General features: G+C 42.8%; 1 protein-coding gene across 1 annotated transcript in view; it reads left to right on the plus strand.

Annotated features, from left to right (window-relative positions):
• The first annotated feature begins 10,387 nt into the window (after positions 1–10,387).
• LOC124264741 (supervillin-like) overlaps positions 10,388–15,917 on the plus strand; it is a 172,563-nt gene continuing 167,033 nt past the window's right edge. Inside the window, 1 exon segment of the mRNA XM_046699511.1 lies at positions 10,388–10,574. Coding sequence (XP_046555467.1) covers positions 10,502–10,574 — 73 coding nt within the window. The 5' untranslated portion in view covers positions 10,388–10,501.

The following is a 15,917-nucleotide window of genomic DNA, read 5'->3' on the forward strand; positions in this document are numbered from 1 at the left end:
ACAAGAACCTGTACTTTACTGAGAAAGTGTAATCCCAAATATAACATGTGTTACATTTGGCCACTTTATAAATGGCACTGTGTATTAAATATTATTATAGAGACATCTATTTGCAATGCAGATGTATCAACACAGTATTTAATTCAGGTTTAAAACCGATGCATGCACAGGGTCAAAACTAGCAATCTCTTAGTTAAAAACTTTGGGGGGTTTCGTTTGAACTGACCGATACAGGAGGAACTACTCAGTGAAGGAAACAAAACAAATGTTCTCAGTCAAAAAGTATGAGATAGTGGGAATCATCTTCTGATTCATATGATATTAGCAAATGAAAATAATATGATCTTAGTTGTTGGTGAGGAGGCGATCAGGCCTGATGGGTTCTAATAACTGGGGCGATGAGATGGTGCCGCGCCAGGTCGTTAGTCATATATATATATAGGAATTTGTAGATATTTGTATATGTTCCAATGGTTATTGCCTTATCAATGTAAACTATCAAATACTTTTTTTACGTAGTATACATGAAACGGTGGTTTGTCAGAACCATTAATCCCTTGAAAGTGTATTAGAACCGAAGAAATACGCACAAATAGGTTGCTATTCGTGGCGCCACCAAGTAGTTGATTCGTACTGAGTAGTCTCACAAAGGAAGGCATACTTTCAGATCAGCAATATAAAAAAAGAAACTCATAAACTCGCACTGGCACAAAACTTTTGTTTGAATTGTGAATTGAAGACCGGTCCCCTGCTCCCTAAAGGATAGACGTGTTCCTTTCGTGACATCTATGTGTTTTTCCAGCTGGCTACCTCTGCTGATGAAGGCATGTTGTCAAGATGTTTATCTGTTAAGCTGCGTGTTGTACATCAAGCCTGGGTAATTCTCATTTAAACACGTCTGTACTTTCAAGTCTCTTTTCTTCAATTCTTACATCGCAATGTTAACGACGAGAGAAGTGAAGCTCTTATGTTTAAAGTGTTTAATACAAAAGTCAAACAAACGGCAGATAATCACTACAAGAATGATGTAGCAGGCCGAGAACGTATCCAACACGAGTCACTGTCATTGTCAGTGACTGGTGAATCTCCGCGAAAGGACCAAAATACCTCACTGGCCTCTAACATGGCCCTTACCTGACATATCTGGCATCCAACTGGACGCACATCTTGCCCTCAACAAGGCACTTATCTGACATCCAACTGGACTCGCATCTTGCCCTCAACAAGGCACTTACCTGGCATCCAACTGGAGACGTACCTGGTAGCTCACTGGACACACACCTTGACTTCTCTTGGACACGTAACTGGACTTAAACTGGACACTTACCTGGACTCCAACTGGACGCGTACCTGGCATCCAACTGGACACTTACCTGGCATCCAACTGGACACTTACCTGGACTTCAGCTGGACACGTACCAAACATCTCACTGGACACTTACCTGCCATCTCACTGGAGACGTACTTGGCATCCAACTAAACACGTACCTGGCATCTCACTGGACACTTACCTGTTGCTGCAACTGGACAGGTACCAGACATCTTACTGGACACGTATCTGGACCTACAGCTACTTATCTTGACTATAGCACTGGCCTTTCACACGATACCTTCGCTGCTAACAAACACTATCATCACGATCGGAGGAGTATAAATAACGCCTGCCTTTCAAGCAACATGGAAAGCTATATACTTTGTATCTTTTGAATATGAATAATACCATTATTCCACGAGACACAAGACTCGTTACTTATTACAGGTTGAATGGTAACTGCTTACAGAACCATATAAACCAGGAATTACAGCGAGTGCTGGTGTGCTGCCTCCCATCACATCCGAGTGAACAACTGGGTCTAGCAGACAGCCACGTCAGGACCAATACCTCCTTACTTCATCACACAGGTAATCACGTACATATAGACAGAACAGACACACAAATAAGTACCACCTGCACGTTGCAATCCGTTTAAACGACCTGAGACAACGCATTTGTCTTCCCTATGAGAACTGAAGCCAGTTGTCATCCAAATACACAGCAATCGGTTCCGGACACCTGTTGTTTGTATGGGCTTGTCCAGCACTGATCAGATCTTGATACACTTAGTGTCGATTAATTATAGCCCTAAAGGAGGCGTATATAGGGTTTTCGGCGCTGTGAAAGTATATTCGCTGACATCAGATATGTGAGTGAGTGAGTTGAGTTTTACGCCGCACTCAGCAATATTCCAGCTATATGGCGGCGGTCTGTAAATAATCGAGTCTGGTCCAGACAATCCAGTGATGAACAGCATGAGCAACGATCTACGCAAATGAGATACGATGACATGTGTCAACCAATCAGCGAGCCTAACCACCCAATCCGTTAGTCGCCTCTTACGATCAGAAATGCGAGGTTTAAGAGTTTTAAAAATCACAAAAAGTCCAGGGCCTAGATTTTCGAAGCTTTCTTAGCGCTAAGATAGTCGTAAGTTAATGTTAATGTATGGCACTTACGACTATCTTAGCGTTGTGTGACACGCTGTTTTATTACCAACGTGGTCAGCGTATGGGTAGTTGCATACGAATCTCGTCGCATTGCGTTCACCTGTGCCGTAACGACTTGGATAACCGATGACGTCTCAATTAGGTCACGTTGTGACGGAACTACTTTCTCATTCATAACAAACACGTGGATTCATTCATTCTACAACTTATAATATACGTTATAATAGTTCAGGGCAAAGGTGTACTTTATTACACTATACATGGGGGTACAGCGAACTGTATTTCTTTTGTAAGATGACAACTTTAATACTTAACGACGATAAATCTAAGGCAGAAAACCAACAGAAAAGCGACGGTATCGGTAACCTAAATTAACAATCCTCGTTCAGGGCTAACTGGCGCGCTGTTCTATTGACGTGTCTGCCCCCATACGTTAAGACGTAAGTTACCAGAAAAACAAATGATTAACATTTTACGTTTACGGTTTACGTTCGGGTTAAATGTCTTCTCTAAATTATTGAAATTATACCTGTGATTAACGTAAACCATATGGGGCAACATGAACGTCACATTTCTACTATCAATGTGCAAATCGGAATGTAAACACTGCAAACATTGCTGTGTCGCTGTTAAATTGTGAGTCGAACTGAGACATTATATCCGTCGAAAAACATAAACGTAATGTTTTCACCGGTGATGTTTGCCGAGTGAAGCAACTGCAAAACCAAGAAATGGTGTGCTACGGAGTAGTGTACAGTAGGAGACTGTACGAGGCAATGACAACTGACATGTTTCGTGACGTCGTTTACCAAAGGTACGTTTGATAACGAGGGGGCAGACGAGAATGGGGTAGTGACGTCAATACAGTGTGACGTCATGCAAAAATTGTACTTAATCGCCTGATAAAGTACTGTCGGCGTCTTTGATCTTTTAGCGAAGCATCTTAGAAAATTCTATAATGAGAAATGTTTGCTTCTTTTGAAGCTTGCGTTTGCTGTTATTAGATCTTAAAACGTTTCCACGTGTTTTGTCTTCCTTATTAAGTTAAACAGATAAGAACTATTTTTAATTGCGCATATTCAGGAATGTCAAAAGAAGTACATAAGTTAGTCCTCAACAAAATTCTTCCGCAACCTCTTTATGAAACTGGTTTCGGTTTGAAACCATAAAAATAACAAAAATACGCTATTTTGTTAATGTTATGCAGGTAAGACGTGGGTAATAAATAAAATAGGACACGAGGTCCCATTACATACGAATCATACGAAACTCGTGACCTTCCTATGTTATCTGACAGAGCGAAAGGTCCATAGGAAGGACACTCGTTTCGTATAATTCGTATGTAATGAGACTAGTGTAGTATTCTCTATGTAAGTACCACACCGAAGTTAGCGATACAGAGAATACTACACGATGTAAGAAAAACTGTATGATACGGATCATGGGGCTGTGTTGGACAGACGAAACAACCATACGTTACCGCATAGGATTCTGGTCATGTAATAAATAAAGAATGTCACCCAAGTGTCTTCTGATATGAATATATCAACACGAGTTGATTAAAGTTACAATTTTTTACTGTAATCAACGAGTGTTGATATATTGGATATCAGAAGACACGAGGGTGAGATGTTATTTATCATAAAAAATCATTTCTTTATCAGTTATCAAAATAGAATGGATTTATCTGAAAATAAAACTGTCATCAGGCTTCTTGAGCAGTGATCTCTTTGAGATTATAGCACTGTGCTGTCATCAGCTTTATGACATCATAGTAGTGTGATGCCATTACATTGTTAGCTGTGTTCTTAGTGATGCCAAAGCATTCTGAGGTCATTAACTGATGACGGTGAGTGCACTGCATCGTGACTGTACAGTATGTCTAACTCTGGTGGGTGCACTGCATCGTGACTGTACAGTATGACTGACACTGGTGGGTGCACTGCATCGTGACTGTACAGTATGTCTAACTCTGGTGGGTGCACTGCATCGTGACTGTACAGTATGTCTAACTCTGGTGGGTGCACTGCATCGTGACTGTACAGTATGTCTAACTCTGGTGGGTGCACTGCATCGTGACTGTACAGTATGTCTGACTCTGGCGGGTGCACTGCATCGTGACTGTACAGTATGTCTAACTCTGGTGGGTGCACTGCATCGTGACTGTACAGTATGACTGACACTGGTGGGTGCACTGCATCGTGACTGTACAGTATGTCTAACTCTGGTGGGTGCACTGCATCGTGACTGTACAGTATGTCTAACTCTGGTGGGTGCACTGCATCATGACTGTACAGTATGACTGACACTGGTGGGTGCACTGCATCGTGACTGTACAGTATGTCTAACTCTGGCGGGTGCACTGCATCGTGACTGTACAGTATGACTGACACTGGTGGGTGCACTGCATCGTGACTGTACAGTATGTCTAACTCTGGCGGGTGCACTGCATCGTGACTGTACAGTATGTCTAACTCTGGTGGGTGCACTGCATCGTGACTGTACAGTATGACTGACACTGGTGGGTGCACTGCATCGTGACTGTACAGTATGTCTAACTCTGGTGGGTGCACTGCATCGTGACTGTACAGTATGTCTAACTCTGGTGGGTGCACTGCATCGTGACTGTACAGTATGACTGACACTGGCGGTGGGTGCACTGCATCGTGACTGTACAGTATGTCTAACTCTGGCGGGTGCACTGCATCGTGACTGTACAGTATGACTGACACTGGTGGGTGCACTGCATCGTGACTGTACAGTATGTCTAACTCTGGTGGGTGCACTGCATCGTGACTGTACAGTATGTCTAACTCTGGTGGGTGCACTGCATCGTGACTGTACAGTATGACTGACACTGGTGGGTGCACTGCATCGTTACTGTACAGTATATCTAACTCTGGCGGGTGCACTGCATCGTGACTGTACAGTATGTCTAACACTGGTGGGTGCACTGCATCGTGACTGTACAGTATGTCTAACTCTGGTGGGTGCACTGCATCGTGACTGTACAGTATGTCTAACACTGGCGGGTGCACTGCATCGTGACTGTACAGTATGTCTAACTCTGGTGGGTGCACTGCATCGTGACTGTACAGTATGTTCAACACTGGCGGGTGCACTGCATCGTGACTGTACAGTATGTCTAACTCTGGTGGGTGCACTGCATCGTGACTGTACAGTATGTCTAACACTGGTGGGTGCACTGCATCGTGACTGTACAGTATGTCTAACTCTGGTGGGTGCACTGCATCGTGACTGTACAGTATGTCTGACTCTGGCGGGTGCACTGCATCGTGACTGTACAGTATGTCTAACTCTGGTGGGTGCACTGCATCGTGACTGTACAGTATGTCTGACTCTGGCGGGTGCACTGCATCGTGACTGTACAGTATGTCTAACTCTGGTGGGTGCACTGCATCGTGACTGTACAGTATGTCTAACTCTGGTGGGTGCACTGCATCGTGACTGTACAGTATGTCTAACTCTGGCGGGTGCACTGTATCGTGACTGTACAGTATGTCTAACTCTGGTGGGTGCACTGCATCGTGACTGTACAGTATGTCTAACTCTGGCGGGTGCACTGTATCGTGACTGTACAGTATGTCTAACTCTGGCGGGTGCACTGCATCGTGACTGTACAGTATGTCTAACTCTGGTGGGTGCACTGTATCGTGACTGTACAGTATGTCTAACTCTGGTGGGTGCACTGCATCGTGACTGTACAGTATGTCTAACTCTGGTGGGTGCACTGCATCGTGACTGTACAGTATGTCTAACTCTGGCGGGTGCACTGCATCGTGACTGTACAGTATGTCTAACTCTGGCGGGTGCACTGCATCGTGACTGTACAGTATGTCTAACTCTGGTGGGTGCACTGCATCGTGACTGTACAGTATGTCTAACTCTGGTGGGTGCACTGCATCGTGACTGTACAGTATGTCTAACTCTGGTGGGTGCACTGCATCGTGACTGTACAGTATGTCTAACTCTGGTGGGTGCACTGCATCGTGACTGTACAGTATGTCTAACTCTGGCGGGTGCACTGTATCGTGACTGTACAGTCTGTCTGACTCTGGTGTGCACTGCATCGTGACTGTACAGTATGTCAAACAATAGGTATGTGATTTGAAACTTGACGTGTGTGCATGTGCGTGTGGGTTGTGATTCACCTTTGTAGTAAAGAGAATACAATGACATGTGAAGGAGGCGAGGTCAATATAGAGTTGAGAGTCGGGGCTGCTACTTCGCAACATTAGGGAGGCATTAGCGACTGACATAACAATAAAACGTCATCCCAGCCAAGCCGGCTTCAGCATTGGCGGCAGTCAGCAGCCTACAGTTTGAGGGACACCTGCATACAGTCACTTCTATTTCACGCATTCTCGCCACTTTATGAGGAGTGTGTTTACAAAAGGTGTAGTTACATAAAAAAGTAAGCGTACCACGGGAACACCTATCATTGTGACAATGAAACAAACATTTGGTGCACGTTAACGATCTCTGTAGCATATCTGTTCAACAGGAAAGGCAATTGCCGTTGTGAATGCAGGTTTCAGGACGCTAATAACAATTACCAAAACCTTCGTACGAAACACCTAATACCCTTGATGGGTGATGGCCAGCTTCTCGCCACTTGTACCTGTACAACCCCTCCCCACCTCTGCTGTCATCAGTCTTGACCCCCTTCACTCTACCGGAACAAAACACACAAGGCCACGCGTTCAAACAAGCTTCAAAGGCATCTCTTTTAATGTACATAGTATCGGGTATCCGGACGAATTACGGGTGGAATGCATATATAGGTCTACCTGGCCTCGACATGAACTGTATGGGCGTGGATTGGAGGATATAGGGAATAGCTGGTCATAGCGAAAAAATCACACGATATCTCAATATCCGAGTAGTATCTGAAATAGATCTGATCATATATAAATGATAAATAGATCTGATCATATAGATGATAAATAGATCTGATCATATAGATGATAAATAGATCTGATCATATATATGATAAATAGATGATAAATAGATCTGATCATATATATGATGAATAGATCTGATCATATATATATGATGAATAGATCTGATCATATATATGATAACTAGATCTGATATATATATGATAACTAGATCTGAGATGATGAATAGATCTGATCATATGATAACTAGATCTGATCTAGATCTGATCATATATATGATGAATAGATCTGATCATATATATGATGAATAGATCTGATCATATATATGATAACTAGATTCTGATCATATATGATATGATGATCATATAATAGATAACTGATCTGATCATATATATGATGAATAGATGATGATGAATAGATCTGATCATATATATGATATCATATATATGATGACTAGATCTGATCATATATATGATGAATAGATCTGATCATATATAGATCTGATCATATATATATATGATGAATAGATCTGATCATATATATGATAACTAGATCTGATCATATATATATGATGAATAGATCTGATCATACATATGATGAATAGATCTGATCATATAGATGATAACTAGATCTGATCATATATAAATGATAAATAGATCTGATCATTTATGAATGATGAATAGATCTGATCATATATATGATGAATAGATCTGATCATATATGAGATAACTAGATCTGATCATATATATGATAACTAGATCTGATCATATATAAATGATGAATAGATCTGATCATATAGATGATAACTAGATCTGATCATATAAATGATAAATATATCTGATCATATGAATGAATAGATCTGATCATATATAAATGATGAATAGATCTGATCATATAGATGATAACTAGATCTGATCATATATAAATGATAAATAGATCTGATCATATATGAGTGATGAATAGATCTGATCATATATGAATGATAACTAGATCTGATCATATATAAATGATAAATAGATCTGATCATATATATGATAAATAAATTGATCATATATATGATAACTAGATCTTATCATATGTATGATAATAGATCTGATCATATATGAGATAAATAGATCTGATCATATACATGTATATGATGAATAGATCTGATCATATATATGATGAATAGATCTGATCATATATGTGATGAATAGATCTGATCATATATAAATGATGAATAGATCTGATCATATAGATGATAACTAGATCTGATCATATATAAATGATAAATAGATCTGATCATATATGAGATAAATAGATCTGATCATATACATGTATATGATGAATAGATCTGATCATATATATGATAAATGACTCGACGTAGGTTTTCTCCACAGGTCACCTTTTAATTTTATTTTCATGCTATCGTTGATACCTTGCTTTGTGGGTCCATATTCACATTTTACTGCTCGGGAGACAGGTTGACCATACCTGAGTACTCGGGATGAAGGAGAAGGGAGACAGGTTGACCATACCTGAGTACTCAGGCTGAAGCAGAAGGGAGACAGATATTGATCAGCAGCAGAAGGAGACAGGTTGACCATACCTGAGTACTCAGGCTGAAGGAGAAGGGAGACAGGTTGACCATACCTGAGTACTCGGGATGAAGGAGAAGGGAGACAGGTTGACCATACCTGAGTACTCAGGCTGAAGGAGAAGGGAGACAGGTTGACCATACCTGAGTACTCGGGATGAAGGAGAAGGGAGACAGGTTGACCATACCTGAGTACTCAGGCTGAAGGAGAAGGGAGACAGGTTGACCATACCTGAGTACTCGGGATGAAGGAGAAGGGAGACAGGTTGACCATACCTGAGTACTCAGGCTGAAGGAGAAGGGAGACAGGTTGACCATACCTGAGTACTCAGGCTGAAGGAGAAGGAGACAGGTTGACCATACCTGAGTACTCAGGCTGAAGGAGAAGGGAGACAGGTTGACCATACCTGAGGTACTCAGGCTGAAGGAGAAGGAGACAGGTTGACCATACCTGAGTACTCGGGATGAAGGAGAAGGGAGACAGGTTGACCATACCTGAGTACTCAGGCTGAAGGAGAAGGGAGACAGGTTGACCATACCTGAGTACTCAGGCTGAAGGAGAAGGATGACAGGTTGACCATACCTGAGTACTCAGGCTGAAGGAGAAGGGAGACAGGTTGACCATACCTGAGTACTCAGGCTGAAGGAGAAGGGAGACAGGTTGACCATACCTGAGTTCTCAGGCTGAAGGAGAAGGAGACAGGTTGACCATACCTGAGTTCTCAGGCTGAAGGAGAAGGGAGACAGGTTGACCATACCTGAGTTCTCAGGCTGAAGGAGAAGGAGACAGGTTGACCATACCTGAGTTCTCAGGCTGAAGGAGAAGGAGACAGGCTGACCATACCTGAGTACTCGGGCTGAAGGAGAACTGCCTTCCCACATGGAACGCAGGGGGCGGTAATACCATCCTGATGTCCATCACCGTCACAATGTAAGGATATTAGGCCTGACAATGGTGTTACTGTATAGCGAACAAATGTGACGTACTTTCCCTGCCCCGTCGGTTGGATAGTCCCGTTGAAAACAGATACTGTAATTAACTAGACCCTTCTGGCACCTGAAACATGAACGAATCCAAAGGTAAATATCACCGGTAGTCAGGTATGATGCTTCTTGCCTCATCACACGCGACCTGTTGACCAACCCAAACGAAGGGGACGAAGCATGTGGTGTTCCTAACTTTAAATTTATACACACACAGAACAATGACAAAGCGACAACACAATACCAGCAGGTTTGTTCAGGCCTACGAAGTCAAACAGGTATTTAAGTTTGGGATGATTAAGCAAGATTCAGATGTGGTATTTGCTGCCCCCGCTTGCCACCATCACCCCCACTCTCAAATTTCACGACCTGAATTCAAGCACTGCGACCATGTGGAGTTATGTTGAACATCACTGTGTGTTTTCGGAAGATTCGGTATAACGGAAGCATGTTGATGCTATTGAACTATGATGTGACGGTTTCTTATACACTGGTGAAGGTTGATGAAACAATGGGCGAGTAACTCGATACCACGATGTACCTGCTTACCGGCGGACCTATCAAGACGTCTGTTGTCCTTATAGAGAGGACCGGGTACATCAGACATGGTAAGGACAATGATCACAATATACACTCCTGTGTACTTGTAGGACTAGATCCTCCGGTTGTCAACAATCGACCGAGATGGACGTTGAGGCTATGTGTCTTGGCTTGTGTCAACGTATCACGATGGTGACTATGCTTCAGACACTGGTTCTTCTGGTCCAGATTCGCTAACACCAACCTTGATACATATATAGAGAATCTCACCCAAGTGTCTACTAATATCAATTATATCCACACGAGTTGATAAAGTTACAAATATCCGAGGCTTGCCGAGGATATTTTTACTTTTATCAATGAGTGTTGATATAATTGATATCAGTAGACACGAGGGTGAGATTCTATTATCATCAAAATCATTCTTCATTAGTTTTCAATGAAAAATGTACATCTCTCAACTCTGTACTACCATTAGATTTGCAATGCAGCGATGTCATAGCATTGTGACGTCATCAAGTTGATGATGTCATAGCATTGTTAGGGCATTGTACAAAATCTACTGTCAAAACGATATCTCCTAGGAGATATCATATGATCTTACACAAGCGATATCTCCTGTGGAACACAGTTTTGGATGATAAAGTTGGTATATTGGTGACTGTGGCGTTAAACCAACTTCACTCAATTCATGCTATCTTCAACACGTAATATATGTGTGAAGTGTTCTCTGAATGGCGATATATCCACATCTTCCCATTCTGCACTGTTCTTCCTTGAACACCAAAGACTGTATCGAAACAAAGTAATTCTCTTGTTCAGATCCATGTATCACTTCGTCCTTCGTGGGATATTTACCACGAGAATGTCATCTGCGTGTGCTAGGAATACACCTCTTTGTAATCCGGTTGCAACCAATGGAGTGGTTGTTGATCTTGGTTTGTATAACACATGAGTAACATTTCACCCTGCTTAGTGTGGTCTTTGAAAGAATGTCGCTTAACTATACACACCGTTGACTACCAGTCTTTCTCACAGTGCCCGAATCACATAATTTCCCAGTCTCCCCAACCCTTTCTTCAATGCAAAAGCTCTCAAGAAGCAAGTCTAGATTTCCTTCGGTTCTGAACCTCTAGCTCGCTGAAGCTCCTTTTCAAAATATAAATATTTAGGGTCTAGTCCGACCTAGTCTATACAAGCTGTTCCATTAAGGGACACGGGTAGATGGAAGCAGGGCTTCTCTTTACAGTACAGATGGAGGTTTATAGTAACATAACTGGAGTGCAGCTGGACAGAAGTAATCCTCCCTGCTGGTTTGTTTAGGTGTTTGGTATGACCACAGCTCAATGTTATTCTTGTTCTTGGTCTGATTCGACAGTCCGTAGATAAAACCCGACTGTTGATGTATACTGATACAGGTAAAGGATGGATATTTATAGGAATAAGCATATGAATCAAGTCAGGAATATGAACTATTGATACCGGGACAGGTATTTAGCAAGATACATAGCACTTGTTGGTACATGGACATGTATTAAGCAAGATACAGGGCAGTTGTTGGTACATGGATAGGTATTTAGCAAGATACAGAGCAGTTGTTGGTACATGGATAGGTATTTAGCAAGATACAGAGCAGTTGTTGGTACATGGATAGGTATTTAGCAAGATACAGAGCAGTTGTTGGTACATGGACAGGTATTTAGCAAGATACAGAGCAGTTGTTGGTACATGGACAGGTATTTAGCAAGATACAGAGCAGTTGTTGGTACATGGACAGGTATTTAGCAAGATACATAGCAGTTGTTGGTACATGGACAGGTATTTAGCAAGATACATGGCAGTTGTTGGTACATGGACAGGTATTTAGCAAGATACATAGCAGTTGTTGGTACATGGACAGGTATTTAGCAAGATACATGGCAGTTGTTGGTACATGGATAGGTATTTAGCAAGATACATAGCAGTTGTTGGTACACGGACAGGTATTTAGCAAGATACAGAGCAGTTATTTGTAAGATGACGAGTATCTATCAGATACGGGGCAGTTGTTTGTAAGATGACGAGTATCTATCAGACACAGCGCAGTTGTTTGTAAGATGACGAGTATCTATCAGATACGGGGCAGTTGTTTGTAAGAGGACGAGTATCTATCAGATACAGAGCAGTTGTTGGTACATGGACATGTATTTAGCAAGATACGGAGCAGTTGTTTGTAAGATGACGAGTATCTATCAGATACGGGGCAGTTGTTTGTAAGATGACGAGTATCTTTCAGATACGGGGCAGTTGTTTGTGAGAGGACGAGTATCTATCAGATACGGGGCAGTTGTTTGTAAGATGACGAGTATCTATCAGACACAGCGCAGTTGTTTGTAAGATGACGAGTATCTATCAGATACGGGGCAGTTGTTTATAAGAGGACGAGTATCTATCAGATACGGGGCAGTTGTTTGTAAGAGGACGAGTATCTATCAGATACGGGGCAGTTGTTTGTAAGAGGACGAGTATCTATCAGATACGGGGCATTTGTTTGTGAGAGGACGAGTGTCTATCAGATACGGGGCAGTTGTTTGTAAGAGGACGAGTGTCTATCAGATACGGGGCAGTTGTTTGTAAGAGGACGAGTATCTATCAGATACGGGGCAGTTGTTTGTAAGATGACGAGTATATATCAGATACAGAGCAGTTGTTTGTATCAGGACGAGTATCTAGCGAGGTATGTGGAAGGTGTTCGTACCAGGACGAGTATCTAGCGAGGTATCTGTTTGTACAAGAACAGGTTTCTTGCCTTGTCCAGATCCAGGAAAGTGTGTTGTCTGCTGTCTACTGGCAAACATGTCTTTGTCCCACAACCAGGACAAGCCATCTGCAACATCTGTAAGTCGTAACAGTTGAATACCCCGATCTTGCCAACGATGTCTAAAACAATTCTGTAAGCGCTGTTTCTAGCAGTAGGGTAAGAAAATTAACACAACGCCTTTCTTGTGCATGTGTGTGTGTGCGCGTGCGTGTGCGCGCGCACGTGGGTGAATGTGTTTTTGGCAGTTTGTAGTTTTGCTGTAGGCAAACACATACTTTGCCCTCATATCCAGTTCAAAATATACACAGTGCACCTACACGTACAAGTCGATTTAAATATACTCAGTGTGCAGCACTTTGTAGCGATATAATATTACGTTCGTCACTCAGTAAAACAGATTTCAATATATATTTTTTAGCGATGTGTAGCCTGACACAATGCGTGTGTTTCTGACGTTAATTTCCAGGTGCTGATTATGTGTCTGCTTGGTGCAGTCTTACGCTAACAGGTGTTGAGAGTGGGAAGCCTAGTGTACACACAGCCGCTGCTGGCTGCAGGCTTAGCACTACCTCAGGGGCTACCCCAAGTGCAGGAATTGTCAGGCGTTGGTGTGTGTGTGTGTGTGCGTGTGTGTGTGTGTGTGTGTGTGAGAGAGAGAGAGAGAGAGAGAGAGAGAGAGAGAGAGAGAGAGAGAGAGAGAGAGAGAGAGAGAGAGAGAGAGAGAGAGAGAGAGAGAGTGAGAGTGAGTGTGTGTGTCTGGCCGGAGTTGTCAGAAGTTGAGGGGTTGTCAGGAGTTGAGGGGGTTGTCAGACGTTGAGGGGTTTTCAGGAGTTGAGGGACTTGTCAGATGTCGAGGGGGTTGTGAAGTGTTGATGAGGTCAGGTGTTGAGGGAGTTGTCAGATGTCGAGGGGGTTGTCAAGTGTTGATGAGGTCAGGTGTTGAGGGAGTTGTCAGATGTTGAGGGAGTTGTCAGATGTTGATGAGGTCAGGTATTGAGGGAGTTGTCAGATGTTGAGGGGTGGGTGGGTGTTGTCAGAAGTTGAGGGAGTTGTCAGATGTTGAGGGGGGTTGTCAGACGTTGAGGGGTTTTCAGGAGTTGAGGGACTTGTCAGATGTCGAGGGGGTTGTCAAGTGTTGATGAGGTCAGGTGTTGAGGGAGTTGTCAGATGTTGAGGGAGTTGTCAGATGTTGATGAGGTCAGGTATTGAGGGAGTTGTCAGATGTTGAGGGGTGGGTGGGTGTTGTCAGAAGTTGAGGGAGTTGTCAGATGTTGAGGGGGGTTGTCAGGTGCTGAGGGAGTTAGCAGGTGTTGAGGGAGTTGTCAGGTGTTGAGGAGGGTTGTCAGAAGTTGAGGGAGTTGTCAGGTCTTGAGGGAGTTGTCAGATATTGAGGGGTGGGTGGGTGTTGTCAGGTGTTGTGGGAGTTGTAAGGTGTTGATGAGGTCAGGTGTTGGTGGGGTCGTCAGGTGTTGAGGGAGTTGAAAGGAGTTGAGGGAGTTGTCAGAACCTGATGGAGTTGCTAGGATTGCTGAAAGTTCAGGAAGGACATATACTGATTAATTTAGCTCTGCATAGTTTTACAGGATTATCAAAGGGTAGGTCAGTCACTTCATCTCTCGACCCTTCGGTATAACCGCCCCTACGAACGGCCTGGTGTAGCCTCACCATTGCGACCAAACACGTAAGGTAATCTCTTTATTTCTAAAAGAACACCTCATCAAATGAAAGTAACAGTCAATTTATTTATCACTGATTCGGCAATAAACGTGAGTGAGAATGTTGCACCTGATGTCTGGGGCTTATCTAGCAGGCTGCTTCTACATTATCTCACACACGCGCTTCTGCTTGGGTCAACTGTGACCCCAGCAGCTATGCATAGCCTCCACAAATCACATAAACTTGGTGAAGGGCTCTTACTTATCCACAGATTTCACGTCCGCCGTGTCACCTGTAACAAGGGGTTACTCCGTACAATAGTCCTGCACTCATTCTGCATGTGCACCGCAGCGTGTACTTTCAAATTTCCAACCCAACAGTTTCTTTCCCTTGAACACGTAAGGTGTTTTTCTCTCCATATTTCCGTCCAACACGTGCATGACATTTTGTTTTTTCTTCGTGTTTCCATCCAACACGTGCATGAAATAATGTTTTTTTCTCCATGTTTCCATCCAACACGTGCATGACGTAAGGTTCCTTTCTCCATGTTTCCGTCCAACGCGTGCATGACGGGTCTTTTTCTCCATGTTTCCATCAAACACGTACATGACATAAGGTTTCTTTCTCCGTGTTTCCATCCAACACGTACATGACATTAGGTTTCTTTCTCCATGTTTCCATCAAACACGTACCGTGCATTTACATTGGGTTTTTCTTTCTCCATGTTTCCATCAAACACGTACATGACATTAGGTTTCTTTCTCCATGTTTCCATCCAACACGTGCATGACATTAGGTTTCTTTCTCCGTGTTTCCATCCAACACGTACATGACATTAGGTTTCTTTCTCCATGTTTCCATCCAACACGTGCATGACATTAGGTTTCTTTCTCCATGTTTCCATCAAACACGTACATGACATAAGGTTTCTTTCTCCGTGTTTCCATCCAACACG

Source organism: Haliotis rubra, unplaced genomic scaffold (genome assembly GCF_003918875.1).
Source record: "Haliotis rubra isolate DU_JTF1 unplaced genomic scaffold, ASM391887v1 Scf94, whole genome shotgun sequence".
NCBI lineage: Eukaryota > Metazoa > Mollusca > Gastropoda > Lepetellida > Haliotidae > Haliotis > Haliotis rubra.